General features: G+C 41.2%; 1 protein-coding gene across 1 annotated transcript; it reads right to left on the minus strand.

Moving 5' to 3' along the window:
- Nucleotides 1–11,227: 11,227 nt before the first annotated feature.
- LOC147903601 (dirigent protein 20-like) lies at nt 11,228–11,952 on the minus strand. Its single transcript, XM_087372930.1, has one exon. The coding sequence runs from the start codon at nt 11,864–11,866 to the stop codon at nt 11,303–11,305; it is 564 nt and encodes a 187-aa protein (XP_087229056.1). The 5' UTR covers nt 11,867–11,952; the 3' UTR covers nt 11,228–11,302.
- Nucleotides 11,953–19,417: the final 7,465 nt, after the last annotated feature.

Raw genomic sequence — 19,417 nt, forward strand, 5'->3', positions numbered from 1 at the left:
TAGATTCATTATCTTTAAATTTAAATCTTATTTAAAAATTTGTATTTAGTTGAGAAATAGAGAGTTCATACCGCTAAGTATTGTCGTAGTGGCCTTTTTTCATAACCCTGCGAGCCATAATTATCAAAGAAGGCATCATCATGTTTGTCTTCATCCACCAACCTCTCTCTGAGCGGGTCATGTAAGTCCATCTTTTCTTCATCATCAACTGGGACATTATGATCTTCAAGGTAATCATCCATGTCATAAGTGTCCTTGTGGTCTATCTCTTTTTCATAGCCTGTGGTTAGATCTGCCTGAAGCTGAAAATAAGCCATGAAATGCTTGTTTTCAATAATATTTGTGGAGTTGACTTTTCTGAGGAGATCCTCAAATAAATATCCCATCCTGCACAAGGTGACCTCCCAACCTGCCGGTAGCAAATTCTCCATCATGGTAAGCAAGAGACTCCCACTTTTTGCAGGACTTCCATAGTTGTTTTTTTGATAATGTATGGACCTGGGAACATCTTGCTCTTCCAACATCAATCTCAAATTATTTGAATTCCCTCTTATGTTATTTTTTAAGGAGTGATCAGGGTTTGACTACGCATACACAAAAAGAATGATTCAAGAGATTGAATTGCTATGCCACATTCTCTCTTGCCTCTCTTTGCTGCATAAACACCACTATAGATCTTCAAATCTGATGAATACGCTCGCTCTAGAGTAACCTGCATGGCTTCTTTGTCTTTTTTATCAACAAAAATGACAATGTTGCAAATTGCCACTTTGCTAATGGTGGTATATACTATTCTATCAATGAAGTTATGGATATCATCGCTAGAAACTTCATTGATAAAGAATAGTTGTGGCTTATCCCATGCTGACTCATTCTTGATGAAGTCATCTTCTGAGACTCCCCTGAAGTTCACAAGCTTTCCAGACTCTGCCGTAACCTCTACATTGAATTGAAAGCTTTGGTGCATATCTGTCGGCATCCTTATCTCGCTGATTAATCTTTCCACATATGCAACCACCTGTTGTGGGATTTCTTTTCTCATATAAGAGGTTACTATTTCTGACCCATCTTCATCCTTTTTAATCCACCTGTTTGCCCATAGCTTTACCTTGGGTGTTGACAAAGAAGCTATATGCTTGACCACATTATAGTCAATGTTACAATGAGTAAGTGGAATTTGTTTCTCTAATAGCAAATACTTAATGGCACTATGCACTGCATCATGCCTCACCTGTACATTGATGCATTCTTCCATGCAGTGGTCTTTGTCTTTTTTTCCAAAAAAACATTCTTTCTTTAAAAAATTTTGTGCTGCCATGGATGCGTACTTATCAGGTAAGTACGCATCCTTGCCATCAACTCCTTCTTATCCATTACCTTTGACTTTTTGGAGATAAACAAAGGAACTTCATAGGTCAACTGTCCATGCTCACAAGCAATGCACGTTTCAAGCATCTCATTGAACACTTCAACAGGACGAAATATGATAGAAGTGTAGTCGGCATATCTGTCCCTCACCACCTTGAGGCTTGTCATATTTTCTTCTCGCTCTTGAGTTCCCCTAGGCACAACTGCACTCAAAGAAGTATAGAAGTTTGTGAGTGTGTCGACGTCTGCTTTTGTGACCTTTCGCTTCAAATCAAGATTTGGAGAACCAAATGTTGTCCATATAACCCTTGCCTTCTGTAAGACCTCTTATGTTGAGGATATCTTACGCTTTCCATGGACATAATGATTAAGTCTTTCGGACTCAATCAAATACTTGATCTCATGCTTGAATATACAGATTGTTGCAGGATAATAATGGAATGAACTTATCTTTGCAAATTGTTCTAAAGTGAGTCTTTTGACCTCCTTTGCTTGCTTTGCGATCTGATTACAAGCATAAGCCCAATGTTGACCATCAATGGGCTGGAATCTGCAATGAAGGAGGTATTCCTTCTTTGCTTCCTTTAGCATATTCTCACCTTGTGCCTCTTCGCCTTGTTCATGTGGAATATTTTTAAGAGTGTCTTTAAAGAATCGACTGAAGGTTTCCTCGAAATGTGTAGGCCCTGTAAATGTTATTTGATCTAGAAAACTATTTTTGATTGGACAAAACATTATTGGGCGCAGGACCACATTGCTTGCCACAGGTTTCTTACCATCTCTCAAAGCCTCGTATATTTGTAGTGCATAGGATATATCAAGGCTTCGGCTATTAGTAAAGATAGCTGTAGCTTCCACATCTTTGGCATTCACAAACCATGTCCTTTGACCCCAGATATATCCCACATCATCATCTGTAACTACTTCATTAAGATGCAGATTAAGATTTTTGATTGATGTGAGTTCATCCTGATCATCTTCAGCCTTGGGTTCTGAGTCTTCTTCATCTTTCTCTTCTTTTAACCATTTTTCATCCACATTATCTCTCTCTACAGTGGGACGATGCCTTTTTTTACTGCTTGGAACCATGGCGCTTGTAGTACTAGCCTTTTGCATTTCACGTCGTGGTTTGCTAGCAAGAGCTTCTAGCATAACTGCAGTGGATCGAACTTGATCTTCTTCAATTTTTTTTAATTCCCGTGCACTCAAGGCTTGTGTTTCATCATCCTTAGTTACATCCACCATTTCTTGCTCTAGAAGTTTGCGCTCATGTTCTACACGTTTGTGACAGTGTGCGTGTTCTTCTTGTCCCTGCATCGAAGTCTGAGCTTTTTGATCTCCTTCATGTGAAGATCCTTGAATATGAGGAGCATATTGTGCATCCTGAAAGTACTCAAACATTATCTTTGCATGCATCCTTTTTGCCACCACACTAGGAAATTGCTCCCAAGTAAATGCAAGAGCCTCCAATGCACTTTGTAGCTCTGGAAACTTTGATGGTTGAGGAGGAGGCATCACAAAGGTCTTTGAGTCTCTCCTTGACACAACAATATAAAGACCGCCAACTTCAGGATCTGAACTCTTTGTAAAAATATCCATAAAAGTCTCTTTTGGCTCTATCATTATGCCTACTACAAGGCTCGAAGTCATATCTTTTTTTAAGAAAGTAGCATCCCATGGATCTTCAACATCATCGAACTCCCTTTTTGACATAAGTAGAAAGAGTCTCTTTTCCTTTTGATGAAGAAACCAAGCTCTTTTGCCCATGTGATATCGAGTCCACCTACTAAAGCCATTGGGGCTATATTCCTTTCCTTTCAAATTCAAAGTGACATCAGAGACCCATGCTCTGATATCAAAGTCATTTAGGATAGCCCCCACATTAGTTGATTGCTCCATAATCCTACAAGAAAAGATAATGAAGAATTTAGATACATACAAGTAAAGTACAATATACAACGCTTGATACAATAAATGTGGGAAATAGCCCAAAAGGCTTTACAAGGCTTCATATGGCAATAAATGTGGGAAATAGCCTAGAAGGCTTTACAAGGCTTAAATATTTGTACAAATGTAAAAAAATTAGCCAATACAATGAAATAAAATGTCCTCTAGTGATAAAGCTTCAATCTTCGTGAAGACATGTAATCTATCTTGCCCTCTAGTCATAAAGCTTCAATCTTCATGATGACATGTAATCTGTCCATCCATTGATATATGTGCACTGATACCCAACTGATGCAATCTACCCATTAAAAACTATTCCACTGATATCCACTTATGCAGCCCACATGATATCCACTTATGCAGCCCACTGATACTCGTTAAATAGTGAATGGTCGGGATGGTCGGGTTTATTACAAGGCGCTTCATATGATGATAAATGTAAAAAATAGCATAGAAGGCTTTACAAGGTTTTTTATGACAATGAATGAGCTTAAATATTTATACAAATGCAATAAAAATAACCAATAATCATCAAGCTCCAATATGTCCCATGACATGTAATTTGTCCACTGATATATGTAATCTGTCCACTGATATCTGCTCATGCAATCTGCCCACTGATAAACTTCTTAGTAAATGGTAAAAGGTCTTATTTAATAGAATGTTATGAGTGTTAAACCGCATGTGAGTGAAGGGACTGACAACGATTAGGAACTAGTTAGAAAAATTTGAGCATGGCTTCGATTGGCAACTTGGAGCATTGTCTTTCCTCTAAGGCAATCTAATCTATGCTAAAATATGCTAAACCAACCGTCGAAGCGAAGAAAAGCAATAAATAATTTCTTTTTCTGTGTTCATTTTAATGTGCTAGGGTTTAAGAGGCTTAAATATGCAAAAGAAGGGGTTTTGATGTAGAGGCTAAACCTGCATGTGAGAGAAATGAAGAACAAGTATCTAAAGAAAAGTTAACATTTTTTAATTTAAAAGATGAATATATATAAAAATATTATCTCACCTTCAAAACAAACCATAAATTCACTCTTTTATAAATTTTTAAAAGTATAATATAAAACATGTAAATATATAAAACTCTCTCTTTACTTTCTCTCTCTCTCTCTCTCGACTCCTAATTCTCTCTATAGCCATAGTCAAGACACCTCATTCTCTCTCTTAATCTCTCTCTCTCTCTTTGAGAACTCTTATGTGTTTCCCTCTCTGTCCTCATCCCACTCATTCTCTCTCTTAGTTTATCTCAAGTCTCTCTTTCTCTCCCTCCCATGGCGGCTAAGATTTATCATTCTCTCTCTTTATCTCTCTCTCTCTACCTAGGATTTGTAATTATTTCTCTCTCTCTCTCCATCTCTCTCCTCTCTCTCTCTCTCTCTCCTCTTCTCTCTCTCTCCCTCTCTCTCTCTCTCTCTTAACCTCTCTACCTCCCTACCTCTATCCTCTTGGCCGCTAGGATTTGTCATTCTTTCCCTCTCTATGTCTCTCTCTCTCTCTCTAAATTCTCTCTCTTAATCTCTCTCAGCCTTCCTCCCTCCCTCACTACCTCCCTCTCTCCCTTTCTCTCTCTCCTCTATCCCTCTTCTCACTCTTAATCTCTCTTTCTCTCCCTCCCCTCTTCTCTCTCATTTCTCATTCTCTCTCTCTCTCCCTCCCTCCCTCCCTTGGCGGCCACGGCTGCGAGAAATCTCTCTCTCTCTCTTTCTCTCTCTCTCTACCTCCCTCTCTTGGCGGCCACGGCCGCTAGAAGTTTCATTCTCTCTCCCTCTCTCTTTATCTCTCTCTCCCTAAGTCTCCCTCCTCTCTTCTCTCTCATCTCTCTCTCTCTCTTTCTCTCTCTCTCTCTCTCTCTCTCTCTCTCTCTCTCTCTCCCTCTCTCTCTTTCTCTCTCCCTAAGTCTCCCTCCTCTCTTCTCTCTCTCTCTCTCCCTCTCCCTCCCTACTCTCTCCCTCCCTCTAGCACAGAAGTTTCATTCCCTCTCTCTCCCTATCTCTCTTTCTCTCTCCCTCTCTCTCTTTCTCTCTCTCTCTCCCTAAGTCTCCCTCCTCTCTTCTCTCTCTCTCTCTTTTCCTCTCCCTCCCTACTCTCTCCCTCCCTCTAGCAGCCACGACTGCCTAGAGACTCTCTTCTCTCTCTTAATCTCTCCCCCTTAGGGTTAGGGTTAGAGTTTGCCCCTATGCCCTATGTCGATAGTGCAATTTACACTATCTTTAACACCCCCTCTTAAATTGGGTAAATAGAAGGTGCATTTACAATACCTTTTTATGGATTTTGTTTGGTGCATATGATAGCATCCAAAACTTAAAAGAAAACTAAAAATAAATCAGAGTAGTATGTGCATATGTGACCACAGGGACTACGTAGTGGAAGCATGTACAATGAGTACAACTTACGATCCTGTATATAATGTGGATTTCCCGCTCTTAAGTTGTGGGTCATCTTTTGCCTTTGGGAATAAAACCCAGAAGACAGGCAAAAGGAAGAGGAAGGAAATATGCAGAAAGTCAAGTCCACCTGGATCAAAGACTGATTGATCAAAAGATGAAAGTGTGGAAAACTGTGTATGGTTGCATGCTGAACATGTGAAATCTGAACATGTCATGTGTCACCATGGACCGTGCAGTTGCTACATGGAAGAGGCATCTGAATGTGAGGCTAGTGGATGTAGTGATGGAAAAAGAATCCGTTAGGTTGTGACATACGAGGGTGTCACCAACCCAAAAGAACTGATAGCAATGTGCGAGGTATGCTACAGTAGAGGTATAATCTCTGTCGAATGATGGCACGTCGAAGAAGGCCACATAGTTCATGTGGACAGAGTGATCTAAGGACATAAAATATGGGGCCGAAGGTGCAGGTGTGATATGCTACTCTGCTAATGAAGAGGCCCGTACAAATGATAGGGTATGGCAACGTGCCAAACATGTATGCTCAATTGTCATGAGCTGAAGCGTCTGATGTGTGCATAGAAAAACATCCATCGGCATGGGATGTAGCATCTGTCAAAGACTTGTCGAGAAGGAGCTGGCAGTATAGAGGCCTAGAACCCTAAATTACAATTGTGAATGCATAAGATGTCTCTACTACAAGCTTCTTTATCCAACACTACTATGTATACAATGGATAACATTGTGCACAAATGATAACTAAATGGAATATCCTTTTTTAAAAGCAAATAATTGAGACTTTTTTTTTCAAATTTAGAAACACTATTGCATAGTATCCTAATTATGGAAAAAAAGAATGCAAAAAAGGGGCTTAAAATTAAGAATATTTGTCATAGCAAATTTAAAAATGGTCAATATTTACGTAATTGTAAAAAGGTACAATGGTATTCTGAAAAGGATCAAAATTTTGATATAGCTACAAAACCAAAAAGTTTACATGAAATCCCTTACTCTACAAGTGCATGTCTTTACCTAAAGCATACCTACCTTCCTACTTTGACCATATTCCCACCTCTACACATTCTAATACACATTTTTTTAATAAAATGAATGTAATAACATGGTAATAATTGGTTGTGTCATGAATGAGCCAAAACATGCAAATATAGAGAGTGTTGCCAAAAGGTCAAAATGACATAATCCACTGAAAGCAACACATCCAAACCAAAAGGCTTTTTGGATGTAAATCAACCGTCAAAAATTGAGAATCAAGTAGATGAAATTGGTGCATCATCTCCTCACAAACCCATAGAGGCAAGATGTCTGAGTGGTAGTGGGAATAAGTGGGGATCAGTGGGACTCTGTGTCTCTCTCTCCTCAACTTTCAATTGTCTCCATGATACATTGAAACCCATTGTACTTGCCTTTGTACTCTCTAGATCCCTTCTTGTATGTGGATGCCTTCTTTTTATATCTTTTAGGGGTGGCCTAGAGTGGAATGAAGTCTTGCTTTTGAGTATCAATTGTACCCAAGAGAGTGGTGCAATAGGCACGAGGATCTATAATCTCACATAGGTGTCCCTCATGTTGGTATAAAAGTTGCTTCTTGAGTTGTACTTTTGTGGTAGCAGACACTGCCTGTAACAAAGGTAGAGTGGCTGAAGTATTGGTAAGCTCCTCCCTAGTAGATGCAAGGCCTTGTTGCAGCTTGTCCATCTCATACTGGGCAGGTTTTCATTCAGTGCAAAATATTTATTGTGTGGCTGGGCCCATCCAATTTTTGAGCTTCAAAAGCTTTCCTTTGTTGGGTGCATAATTGTATTCATAACTCTTCTTTGGTAACCCTAAGAGACTGTGATAATCTCATGGATGCCTTCGGTGAAAATGCAAGGCAATATTATGAAATGTTAGCCAGGGAGAGGTAGCACATGCTTGGTTGGATTACTCATTGGAGTCATAGATATGAAACTTTGGCTCTGTCTAGACTCCTTAATCAATTGGTGTAAGAAGCTTAGAGCCTTGCCAAGGTCCAACTGATTAAAGAAAGAGAGTAGTAGTTGTATATGCACCACCAATTGAATCAATGGTTGCATTGAAAAATCCTCGATTGAACAAGTATGGAGAGAGATTTCGTTGATAAACTCAAAATACAACATAAAAGGCTCACCTGCATTAAGCATATTGTAAAACAAGATAGAGTTACTTGCGATAAGTAAGGATTTTGTGAAGTTCTTATGGAGCATTTTAGAAATGTATATGCCAAAGATGCTTCTCTTAAGTGACAACATATCATCCTGGAGCCATAGATTGGATTCTTCAAGACACAGGCTATCAATGAAGGTTGTAGAAAAATTGTATGGCCATTTTACCCTTACTAAATTGCATTGGTATTTTAATCACCTCAGTAAACATAGAGCTGTGATATAAGATGGCATTAACAAAGAAACATTGGCTAAATTTTAAAATAATGTGGAAAGCAAGATCTTGGATTTCTACAACCAATTCTAGAAAGGAGGCATCATGCGTAATTCTTGGGCTCAGGGTAGAATAGTTTTGCTACATAAGCAAGACTCTTTCCTATAAAATAAGTATTGTCGATCGATTTATTTATGTGACTGATATATACAATAATATTGACCATGTCCCTTCAGTGGGGGAAATTATGAGAGTGAGGATTATGCCATGGTTTTGTTGGGTGTTGAATGAAGCAGCCTGGGATTTCATTCACATTATGCTACAATATCTCAAATTCTAGACAAAATGGGGCAACATAATTTCCTTCTTAGGAGAGGGCAATGGAATTGAATTTTTGGATGGTCTTTCTGCACTGATACCCATTTTTAGGGGCATTAGACAAGGATCTCCTCTAAGCTACTACTTTTTGCAAAGCTAAGCCTATCAACTTTTGCAGTGGCAACTCATCCAATGTTATGCAAATTAAAGTCTCTTAGGAATTATAGGTGTATTGAAGTCCTTGAGTTACCTTCACGATATCAATCTCCAGGCTAGGCATTTGATGACATGCTCATGGCTCTAAAAGCTCACCAAAAACATGGAATATGCTATACGATTACTAGATATTTTCTCTATTGCTACAGCTGTGCAGTATAAACTGAGTATAAATTGGGAGAAAACCCAGATTCTATCATTGAAAGGTAACTCAATGAAACACTCCCCTTGGAGCAGTAGATGCAAAAGATGTTGGAAAGGTAAGCAGATACCTAGGATATCTAATAGGTCACTCCTATCATGTATCCTTTCACATGGATCTTGGGGAAAATGTGATAAAAACTATTGGGTTGGAAGCATATTCATTGTCCTTTACATGTAAGGCTAAAGGTTTTCCAAGGAATGTTTGAGTCATAATTCTATTTTATTTACCTTGGCTCACATGGAAGAGAATGCATTCAAAGAAACTTGAATCTGGCTTTAATTTAGTCTTTTTGGTTTGGTGATCCTTATGGGAAGTGCAATGCCAGCATAAGTTGGAGAATTATATATCTTACTTAAGATAGAGGTAGGTTAGAGTTTTTTATCTTTTGAATCATCTTATAGCTTGAAGATTTGATATGCTTAGTCATTGCTAGGAATGTCATCACCCATGATTACATATTCTTGAAGCTCTCTTGTTGTAGAACTGGGAAGTATTTGAATACTTGATTGATAACCTTGTTCTCTCTATGACTATTACCAAAGTCAAGTTGGTTGGTCTACCAGGCACTATAATCATGTATTGGGAGTTCCTTTAGGAACTATACTTAATTAAGATGGCCAATGTAGGCTGGCTGGTAATTCACTAAAAGTTTGTGAATATTATCTAGACACGATGCATATCCCATGATATGGTTGAGATTAGGCACATGAAATGGTGGATCCTAGGTCTTCTCTACCTTGGAGGTTGGAAAAACCTAATGGGTCTTTCTTATAGGCCGGAAAACCTAATGAGTCTTTCTTATAGGCCTTCCCTTGGGCCTGAAGAAACAGTGGAATGCCACACAAAGGTGCTTTTGGCTATTTATTGGCCATGTATCTCGCTTGATCATAATAGATAAAAAGACTGAGTTGTTTTTTGCCTAGGTTAGAAATTCTATAGAGAAATTACTCCTCGCATCAACATTCATTTTGTTGAATAAGGGAAATTGGGTTCTATGTCACCAAATTGCATTGCTTCTGAATCTATTCTTACTCCTCTCGATGATGGACTAGTTAAGTTTTTGTTGGAGCTCTGACTGTTGAAAGACCTAGGCACAGGAGGCCATTAGATGGTCTTTGTTGCGGATGTCACGCGTGGCTTGAAACATCGGAACATTTGTTTTGGACTTGTGATCATAGTAACATTAGACATACTAACGTTGCCAAGGTCCTTGGGTTGAATCCGTCACTAAAATGCTGGGTTTTGGGTGACTTCTCCTCTTCCAGAACCACTTGATAGAGAGTGGCGTAACATTAGACATACTAGAGTTGCCAAGGTCGTTTGGTTTAATCTGTCACTAAAATGCTAGGTTTTGGGTGACTTGATAGAGCACTCCTCCTTTCGGGCTGAATATTCTATAAAGCATTACATGAATGGGCTTCAGTTCTCTTCTGGTTTTTATGTGACGCTCCTACCATCGGACTACCTGCAGGCTTGTGCACATTGCACATATGTGAAACCTCTGCGTTTCATGCACCTCCGACACTTGTGGGGCCCGTACCACCCGCTACGGACAAACCAAAGCGTCCTGGCATTATCATCAGGCGGCCAACACTTTTTGATCTTTGTCTCTTAGACTCTCACACATCTTCTAGCATTACTTTCGTTCCCTCAGATGGTTGACTGGTACTACTGCACGCTTCCTAAAATTCGACGTTTTGCAAGTGTGTTTCTACCACGTTGAATTATTGTGTCCTCTATCCAAAGATCTCCGTGGACAGTATTAACCGAATAATTTGTTGTCGTGAAGATAAGACCTAAGAAGGTAGAACAAGTAGGAAGGGCAGACGAGGGCTAGCTTACATCTACCAATACTATCCTTTGGAAAATGAAGTTTTTAACTCCAAATTGGACGTTTTGAACAGAGGAGAATGCTTTCTTGGTGTTTCCTTGAACTTGGATGCCAGCATAATTAAATCTGTTCGATTTGGTCTTCTGGTTTTTAAAGCACACATAAATCGAAGGGCTTTTTCCGAACTCACAATATCTATTGGCTTGGACTATATTGGTGTGAGCGTAATTAATAAAATATGAAGAACACCTGCACGGCAGTAGGTTCTGCGTTACACTTGATTTTATATCTTGAAAGAGGCGACCTCCCTGCGTGCGTTGCAGCTTTTGAAATATAAGGGATTCAAGGGAGATTTGAGAGCTACGATTGATAAGCAAAAACGTAGTATGGTGAAGTCGTTGTATCAAGAGATCGAATCGATTCGCCACGTTCGGACAGTAGTCAGATTTATTGGTACTTGTTTAATAGAATCTTTTATTTTTCCAAAATTCCACAAAAAAATACTTGCAAGTGTTGGACTCGCTGATCAAAGAATATCGAATACCCTCGGCGGGATCGCGTTTGTAGACGCCATGGCAAGACTGATAGGTGGCCGCAGATGACAATTGCCTAGTATTTCAATTCAATAAAAAAATGGAACCAAGAGACAGTTTGGCTGTCGATTGTCGCAGTAGAGACGAGTGTTTGTTTCGCCACTCCACGGGCGTAGGCGAAGTCCCCGGTGCCACCCACGATGGGAGCATACTTGACAGCATCCGTGGCAACATCTACGCCCACTAGACTAAGGGAGCCATTGTAGTGCGGGGTGGCGAAGGTGAACGTCTGTACGAGGAAAAGGGTTAGGATCTCCTTGCCAGCGTCCCCATACCATCCCTGGACGCGGCCCAATTGCGGGGAGTTGAGAGAAGCAGCGGAGGTGAGGGGGTTATCGAAGGTATGAATGATCCCGAAGGAATAATTCTGGGCCTGGACCGGTTGGGCCGACTGGATGGCAGTGAAGGGGGCGGGGTTGTCGAGATAAGTGTTATTCTGCACGGCTATGTACATGTAGAAATCGAGGGAGTGGGGTTTGTGGGCGGTCTTGGCAGCGGCCAGCAGTTGATGAGGCGGGCTGAGGAGGGCTGAAAGGGCGAGGGTGAGCCCGAGGAAGAAGGCGATGCTGGAGTTGGCCATAAGTGCAAATATAGGAAGCAGCAAGTTGCAGAGAATGAGAAGGGTACTGGGAGGCTGGAGCGATGTATGGAGGTACTGGGTAAGCCTTAATGTAGTTCGGGTGAGGAGGCCAAAACCTCTTCTTGCTTTTATAAAGAGAAAGAGGCGGGTGAATGTTTCCGAAAGTTTCCACGGAGGTTGTTGGTTAATTTACGCATACTCAGATGTCTACGTCAATTGACCGAAGAAAAACCTTGTACGCGTAACGTATACACGCAAATTACCCCTTATTCTAAAGAGCAGTCGCACTCAAAAGACTTGCCCTTATTGCGTCGCGAGCGTTGTGTTCTCTATCTTCGAAGCACACATGTGCTCTTATTATGTTGCTATGTGCAAAGGATTTCAATATGAATGCAAAAGTCTTCGTTTACTTTCATTCCACGATGTATTTTGTGAGTCTTGATTACTCACAAGAGAAATAATTCTGGCCATCACTGCAGATAATGCCACATGGCAGCGAAAGGAGCACCGATGGCCTCCTAGGCACGCATGGCCTCCCTTATATTCAAGGACTACAAGCTTCCATTATAGCTTATGAGATTATTCCAAGGTTCCAATTCTCCACACGTCACCCACACAATTCTTTTTATGCCATTCGAGGGGTTTGGGCCACACAAAGGCACCTATTTCCAAGCAAGTATCCAGATGCCTCAAATCTGACCCCCTTAGGGCCTGCACAAGGTCATCCCATCACACACATGGAATACAAGAGCCCTTCAAAATATGGCCATTCACAAGCCAAGAACACATGCAAACTACACAGGCCATCACCCCTTTGTCAGCTGCCTTGAAAACCACGCCAAATACTTTCCCTAACTTAGCCGCCTTGTTCTATAAGCACACATAGAGCAACAGCTGTCAGAGAATTGCGCACAAAGGCTTTCATACACAGTCGCCGCCGTCTGTTAGAGATCACTGAATGTTGGGCCAATACACATGTTACACCCATAGTCCGTAGGCCAACTGCTAGCTCTGTTACCATGATATAATTATGGCCATCATTGCAGATGTTGCCACATGGTAGCGAAAGGAGCATCGAGTATGGGAGGTCCCACTCCCCCCCCTCCTAGCCACACATGCCTCCCCACTACCCAAAAAGATCCGGCTGGGATAGTGGGAAGGGCCTCTAACCCTTTTTATATCCAATGACTACAATCTTCCATTATAGCTTATGGTATTTTTCCAAGTTCCCAATTGTTCATGTGTCATCCACACCATTGCTGATTTTTTCATGTTAGTTTCGTTAAGACGCGAAACTTTTATATTGGCAATGAAAGTTTATATGCCCTAATTTTAAAAAAAGTTCCAAACATTCGCCAGGATTTGAAACTTTTATGTAAAAAAATGCAAAGTTTCACCAGGATTACTACAAAATTCCAACTAAAATATATATAAGCATACCATGTTCTAACAACATTGCAAAACTAAATAAATTAGCTGAATAAACTTTCGCTAGGATTTTATATTAATATATAATTATAGCTTTGATAAAAACATCCCTGATCCACACGCATTATGGCTTAATTCTTTTTATGCCAGCTCGATGTCATCCCTCTCGTGCTTTCTAGCTTTCCATTACTTTACTTTGCTTGTTGCTTCATTTGTTTTTCTTTGATATTTTGCATTCTTATTTTGCCTTAGTCAATTCTCCTTTGCTCATTTTACCCCACATTGCCTAGCTTTTTGGCATTGCCATCTTTTTACTTTGCCTTGCTTTTGTTTGCCTGCATAGATAGAGGAAAATCAACCTACTTTCACTAATGAAGGTAGAAGCAAAACATGTAATTTTGGATGGAGCTGCTCATTGAATAGTCAAGTTGAATATTCATTGAAGTGCCTTGGATACAAGTGTGGAATTGCTTTGTCTAGTTTGTTAAAACTCATGGAATTGTATCCTTGAGAATTTGCTATGGATAGAAAGTAGAGGGGATCCTTACATAGTGAACAAAATTAAAGTGTAGATGGAGAGTTAATGATGAAAGGAAATGATGGAATCCATGTGCAATTGAGTCTATGGATAGAAGAGAGCGATAGAGGGAGGAGTCTTAAATAGTCGACCAAATTAAAGCATCAATGGAGACATGCTTTTATCTCATGCCATCTGCCATTTGTGTCGCGGGCTAGTTAGCTTTGATGCTGGAGTAGCAAGGCACTGCTCTTTGTGTTTCACTGAAGCCATGGGGGGCCGTTTGGTGGGTGTTGTATGTGAGCAACTAGGAGCCGGCGTTGATGGGGGCTGCCTTGCAAGAGAGGGTCATGGTAGGCTTTCTGTTTTGCTGAAGCCGGTTGCAGAGGAGATGTTGTAGAGTGTGCATGGAGGCACATAGGAGGCTTGTGACAACAGAAGGTCGGCTGTGGAGGTTGCACTACTTGAGGAAGCTTGTTGTCTCCTTGAGATCCCTTTCATACATCTGATGCAACCGTAATAAAGCCATGTGCACAGCCATATTGAGAGTGTGCTCTCAATAGAAGCAAGAATGGAAGAGGGAGAGAGAGAAATAGAGAGCCACACAAGTTTTGGTGGGTGCAGAACACCCTAATCTTCTTTTTTTCATTCATTTATATATGTGTTTGAGTATTGTACATAACCGAGGTAAAGGCACAGTGACCTTTAGCCCCCACAACCTCCCACTTAAAGGACAATGTGCCTTTAAGGGAGAACAACCACTGAGCATACTATCCAATGCCCATCAATACACGACAATACTCAAACCACTGACTAGGTAGACTCTTCGTCAGCATATCTACAGCGTTATCATCTGTATGAACCTTGACAAGCTCTATGAGCTTGTCCTCAAGTATCTCCTTGATGAAATGGTACCTGACCTCAATGTGTTTCGTCTTTGCATGAAAGACTGGATTCCGTGTTAGCTGAATAGCACTCATGGAATCACTATGCAATGTCGGTACACCTGTATGAATCCCCAAATCTCCCACTAGCCGATTAAGCCATATAGCCTCCTTGTAACCCTCTGTGGCTGCAACATACTCAGCCTTTGTGGTAAACAAAGCAATGCACTTCTGTGCGTGAGACATCCACGATACTGCACCACTTGCAAAGGTGAACACATAACCAGAAGTGGATCTCCTACTATCCACATGCCCTGCATAGTCTGAATTTGTATACCCAAGTACACACATGTCTCCTCTACCAAAGCAGATGCACATCTCCTTGGTACCCTTCATGTACCTCATGATGCACTTAACTGCCTCCCAATGCCTCTTTCCTGGATTAGCCATATACCGGCTAACAACTCCCACTGCAAATGCAATGTCTGGTCTAGTAGCCATCATAGCATAAAGACTCCCAACCGCTGATGCATAAGGAACCTTGGCCATCATGGCCCTCTCCTCATCTAATTTGGGACTATCTATATGACTCAGTTTCACATATGGAGGCAATGGAGTACTCACTACCTTCCCCCCCTCCATATTGAAACGTTGCAATAATTTTGTAACATACTCCTTCTGTGAAAGCCAAAGGAGTTTCCTACTCCAATCATGCGTGATGCGCATACCAAGAATATGACCTGCAAGTCCTAAATCCTTCATATCAAAGGCCTCATACAACTTGGCCTTTAATGCATCTAGCTCATAAGTATTCTTGCTAGCCAATAGCATATCATCCACATATAGTGCCAGGATTATCAGGCTATTATCCTCAGCCCTTTTAGTGTAGAGGCAGTGATCAATTTCACTCCTTCTAAAACCCCGAGACTTGAATGAAAGCATCAAACTTCTGATACCATTCTCTAGGCGCTTGCTTAAGACCATAGAGACTCTTCTTCAGCTTGCAAACTAAATGCTCTTTGCCCTTTTCTTCAAAGCCTTCAGGCTGCACCATGTAAATTTCCTCATGCAGATCCCCATGCAAGAAAGCTGTCTTGACATCCATCTACATAAGCTCCATATCCTCTGCTACCACTAGTCCAAGCATGCATCTAAGTGTGGTCATCTTCACAACCGGAGAGAATATCTCATCAAAGTCCACACCCTTCTCTTGCTTGAACTCTTTAGTGACCAAATGGGCCTTGTAGCTAGGCACATCATCACCTGTGACCTTTATCGTGTAGACCCATTTACATGGCAATGCTTTCTTTCCATGTGGTAAAGAAACCAAGTCCCAAGTCTTATTCTTCATAAGTGAACTCATCTCTGATTGCATAGCATACTCCCACTTGCATTGATCCTTGCACATCATAGCCTCATCAATCCGTTGTGTTCGAAAATGCTTGCCCTCACACCATATAGCATTGGAAATAGTGCACTGCACCAAGAAAAAGTCAATTAAATAAGCAATCTAAATTATTGAAAGCTCCTAACTTATGCATAACATTCTATATACCGACCTTGCTCATGAATCCCCTAGCAAAATACCATTCTTCCATTGTGATATGCATCCCCTCGTCTTTCTCTGCTTTCTCCATTTCATCAAGTAGCCAATCCACATGAATATCCTTTGGAAGTGCTCTTAGATACTGAGGGTATGGCATACGAGATCCGTGGTGTATACGAAAGAGGGCCCTTTCTTCTTGTCTTCTTGCCTTTGCATCCTCGTATCTTGTCACCCATCTTTTCATCACGTCACTATTAAGCTCGCAATAGAGGTTGATACTATTATGCAACTCCATGTCTATTACTTTGTTGCGTCCTTTCCCTTGAGGCACAATAGAGGTCATCCTTAGGTCTTCATCATCTCTCCATAGTCGTGGGAGAGAGCTATCCACATCAACAAGAAACTCAAAAATATATACAAGTGACTCTTGTACCAACCAACCCTCAGCCATGCTACCTTCGGGTCTTGCATTTTGTCTCACGAAGCCCTTCAAGGTCTTCATGAAGCGCTCGAGGAAGAACAACCATCGTGCATGTATAGTACCGCATATAGCAATCTCATCCACCAAATGCACTATAAGATGTAGTTGGCTTCTTGTGAGAATAGAACGTGGAAATGTCTCCTCCACTAAACAACTGACATAACTCAAGCATTCTCAAGCGTGGTGGGATCTATTTCCTTTGAGCTCACATACAGCTAGAAATGAAAAAGTACACCATATTAGCAATATGAATGCCTTGCATGGAGCATTGATACACATCATATTTTGTATCATGTAAAGTACCTCACAAGCTCGCCCATCTTGTAAATACAATCTTTCACGTCCTTCGATGCACTACGTGAAAGGCTAGTAGGTAGTATGAACTGAACCCATGAGGAGGTGGTTGATTAGTTGCTTATAATTATTCACTCACAAATTTGAAAGGAAAAAGATATTATGCACATAAAATACTTACTTGGAGCATCTTGTGCCAATCATGACATTTCAAGCCATATAATTTCTCTACACCTCTTTTCTTGCTCTTTGTAAAGGCTCCCTTCAAACACCTCATGCATCCAATGGGAGTACGAATTGTAGTAATAGCACACTTCACCGCCGCCATCTCTAGCTTTGATAACCTCCACAGTGCACGAGGTAAAAAAACACACCCCTTTGGTCTCTCTTGTGGCCAAGCTTCATGCATCCTCCCTGTGGTACGTAGATCCTCCCTTATGCCTACGGAATCTCGTGTCCCATTCAAATGCTCCCAAATGGTAGATGCCACAATCTTGAAGATATGCATGGGATTAAGCAGGTGATTGATATTGAGGTGGGACCAATATGGTAAACGATAAAAGATGGAGTATCTAAACAAAATAAAGTGTTAGCGGGCAATATTTATTTCCAGCTGGCTCATACAAAGTGGTGGAGTCGTCGTGGAACCGTCCCAAATTCTCATCCAATCTCCCGCGGTGAGTGATTGTGGGAGGACTTCATTCCAAGGGGCAAGATATCTAGGATGATCAGGTGGGAGAAATCGATGGTGATTCTCATAGATGACCTTATTCAATGCGTCTGCCCGTGAGGCAACTAGCGAAGGACCACAAACAGGACATGCATGGTAACCCGATGTAGTGAGACCTGAACAATAGATGCAATTAAGAGTTGAAGGTGGGTTTAGGGTGCCACATCCTTTGCCTATTCATAATTAGAAGTGCAATGCTTACCTGAACACTCGCCATAGCTTGGGAAGTCATGCATCATCCACATCAAGACTGCTTTGCAGTTGAAGTCTCGTGACGAGGGAGGCCTGCTCACATCATGCACCTCGATACCTCTCCAAATTATCTCTAGCTCGTCAATTAAAGGCTCCAAATAAACATCAGGATTTTTGACTTTATGTTTCCCTAGAATTAGAAGGGACAGCATAACATGTCCTTTCTTGATAGCCATAGAGGGTGGAAGATTATAATTCACCAATATCACTGGCCATACACTGTAAGCGGTGCTTTTGAGACCAAATGGGTTCACACCGTCCATACTCAATCCAAGTCTCAAGCTCCTAGGTTCTTCCTTGAAGCTTGGCCATGTGTCTTCAATATGCTTCCACGCAGGAGAGTCTACGGGAGTTCTCCACTTGCCATCGGTTGATCGATGGGAGGAATGCCATGACATGAGCTCTGCAATGGATTTGCACTTGAACATATGTTGGATGCGAGGTATTATGGGGAAATGTCGCAGAACCTTACGAGGCACGTCCAAGGTTTTGAGATCTGCTCTATATCTTGCCTCTCCACAAGTAGGGCACTCTCTTGCATCCTTATGTAGTCCATGAAACAAAACGCAATCATAGACGCAGGCATGAATGCGCTTGTAATCTAATCCTCCAAGAGAGGTCACATGTTTCCTTGCCATATCTCTTGAGGTCGGTAATTTATTCTCCCTTGGAAGCATTTTACACAATAGCCTAAATGTGAAGACCATCAATGAGGAAAAGCATTAGAGTAATTGACCCACTAGCACAATTCACCATGTTTGCAAAATAGACTTTAAAGCTTACTTGAGTAATGCATTCAAACTTGCATTGCTCCATCCATAGATGGTTTGCAAGTTTAGTAACTCAAGGGAGGCACGTAGAACAAAGAATGTGCACCCCCAAACAGTGGAGTCGATGCTGCAGTAAAATGATCATCCTGCTCCATGCTATCATCCCTCCCTTGATGGACATATAAATCCTGCACCATATCATCAAACACCTCCTCCTCCATGGCTTCATGGGGTAATGGTGGAGGGCTACTATCACCATCACTCCATGCATCCGTAATGGTCCCTCCTGAAGATCCCACCTCATATCGCCGACACTTCGCCTCCTCACGGCGAGCATAGGGCAACATATGCGGGTGTGGCACTGCATCCTGTATCAAATTAAAACGGGATCATAACTCAAACATATGAACACCCATAGGTATCTCAATCAACTTAACTCTTTAACACTTACCATGTTTACGGTCACATCCCATTCTCCATACTTTGAGATGTGATTGAGTGTAATCCTGTGTGCACGATACATGTTTCCTCGACATCGATCACACATACATTTGATTTTTTGCTCCAACCACATTTCGCGATGGTGGATACGGAGGGATTCATCCTCACTGGAGCTACTTGCTGAAGATGAAGACATCCTACAAACAAA

This window comes from Dipteris shenzhenensis, chromosome 3 (assembly GCF_047967505.1).
Source record: "Dipteris shenzhenensis isolate YYH24624 ecotype China chromosome 3, Dip_SZ_1.0, whole genome shotgun sequence".
Lineage (NCBI taxonomy): Eukaryota > Viridiplantae > Streptophyta > Polypodiopsida > Gleicheniales > Dipteridaceae > Dipteris > Dipteris shenzhenensis.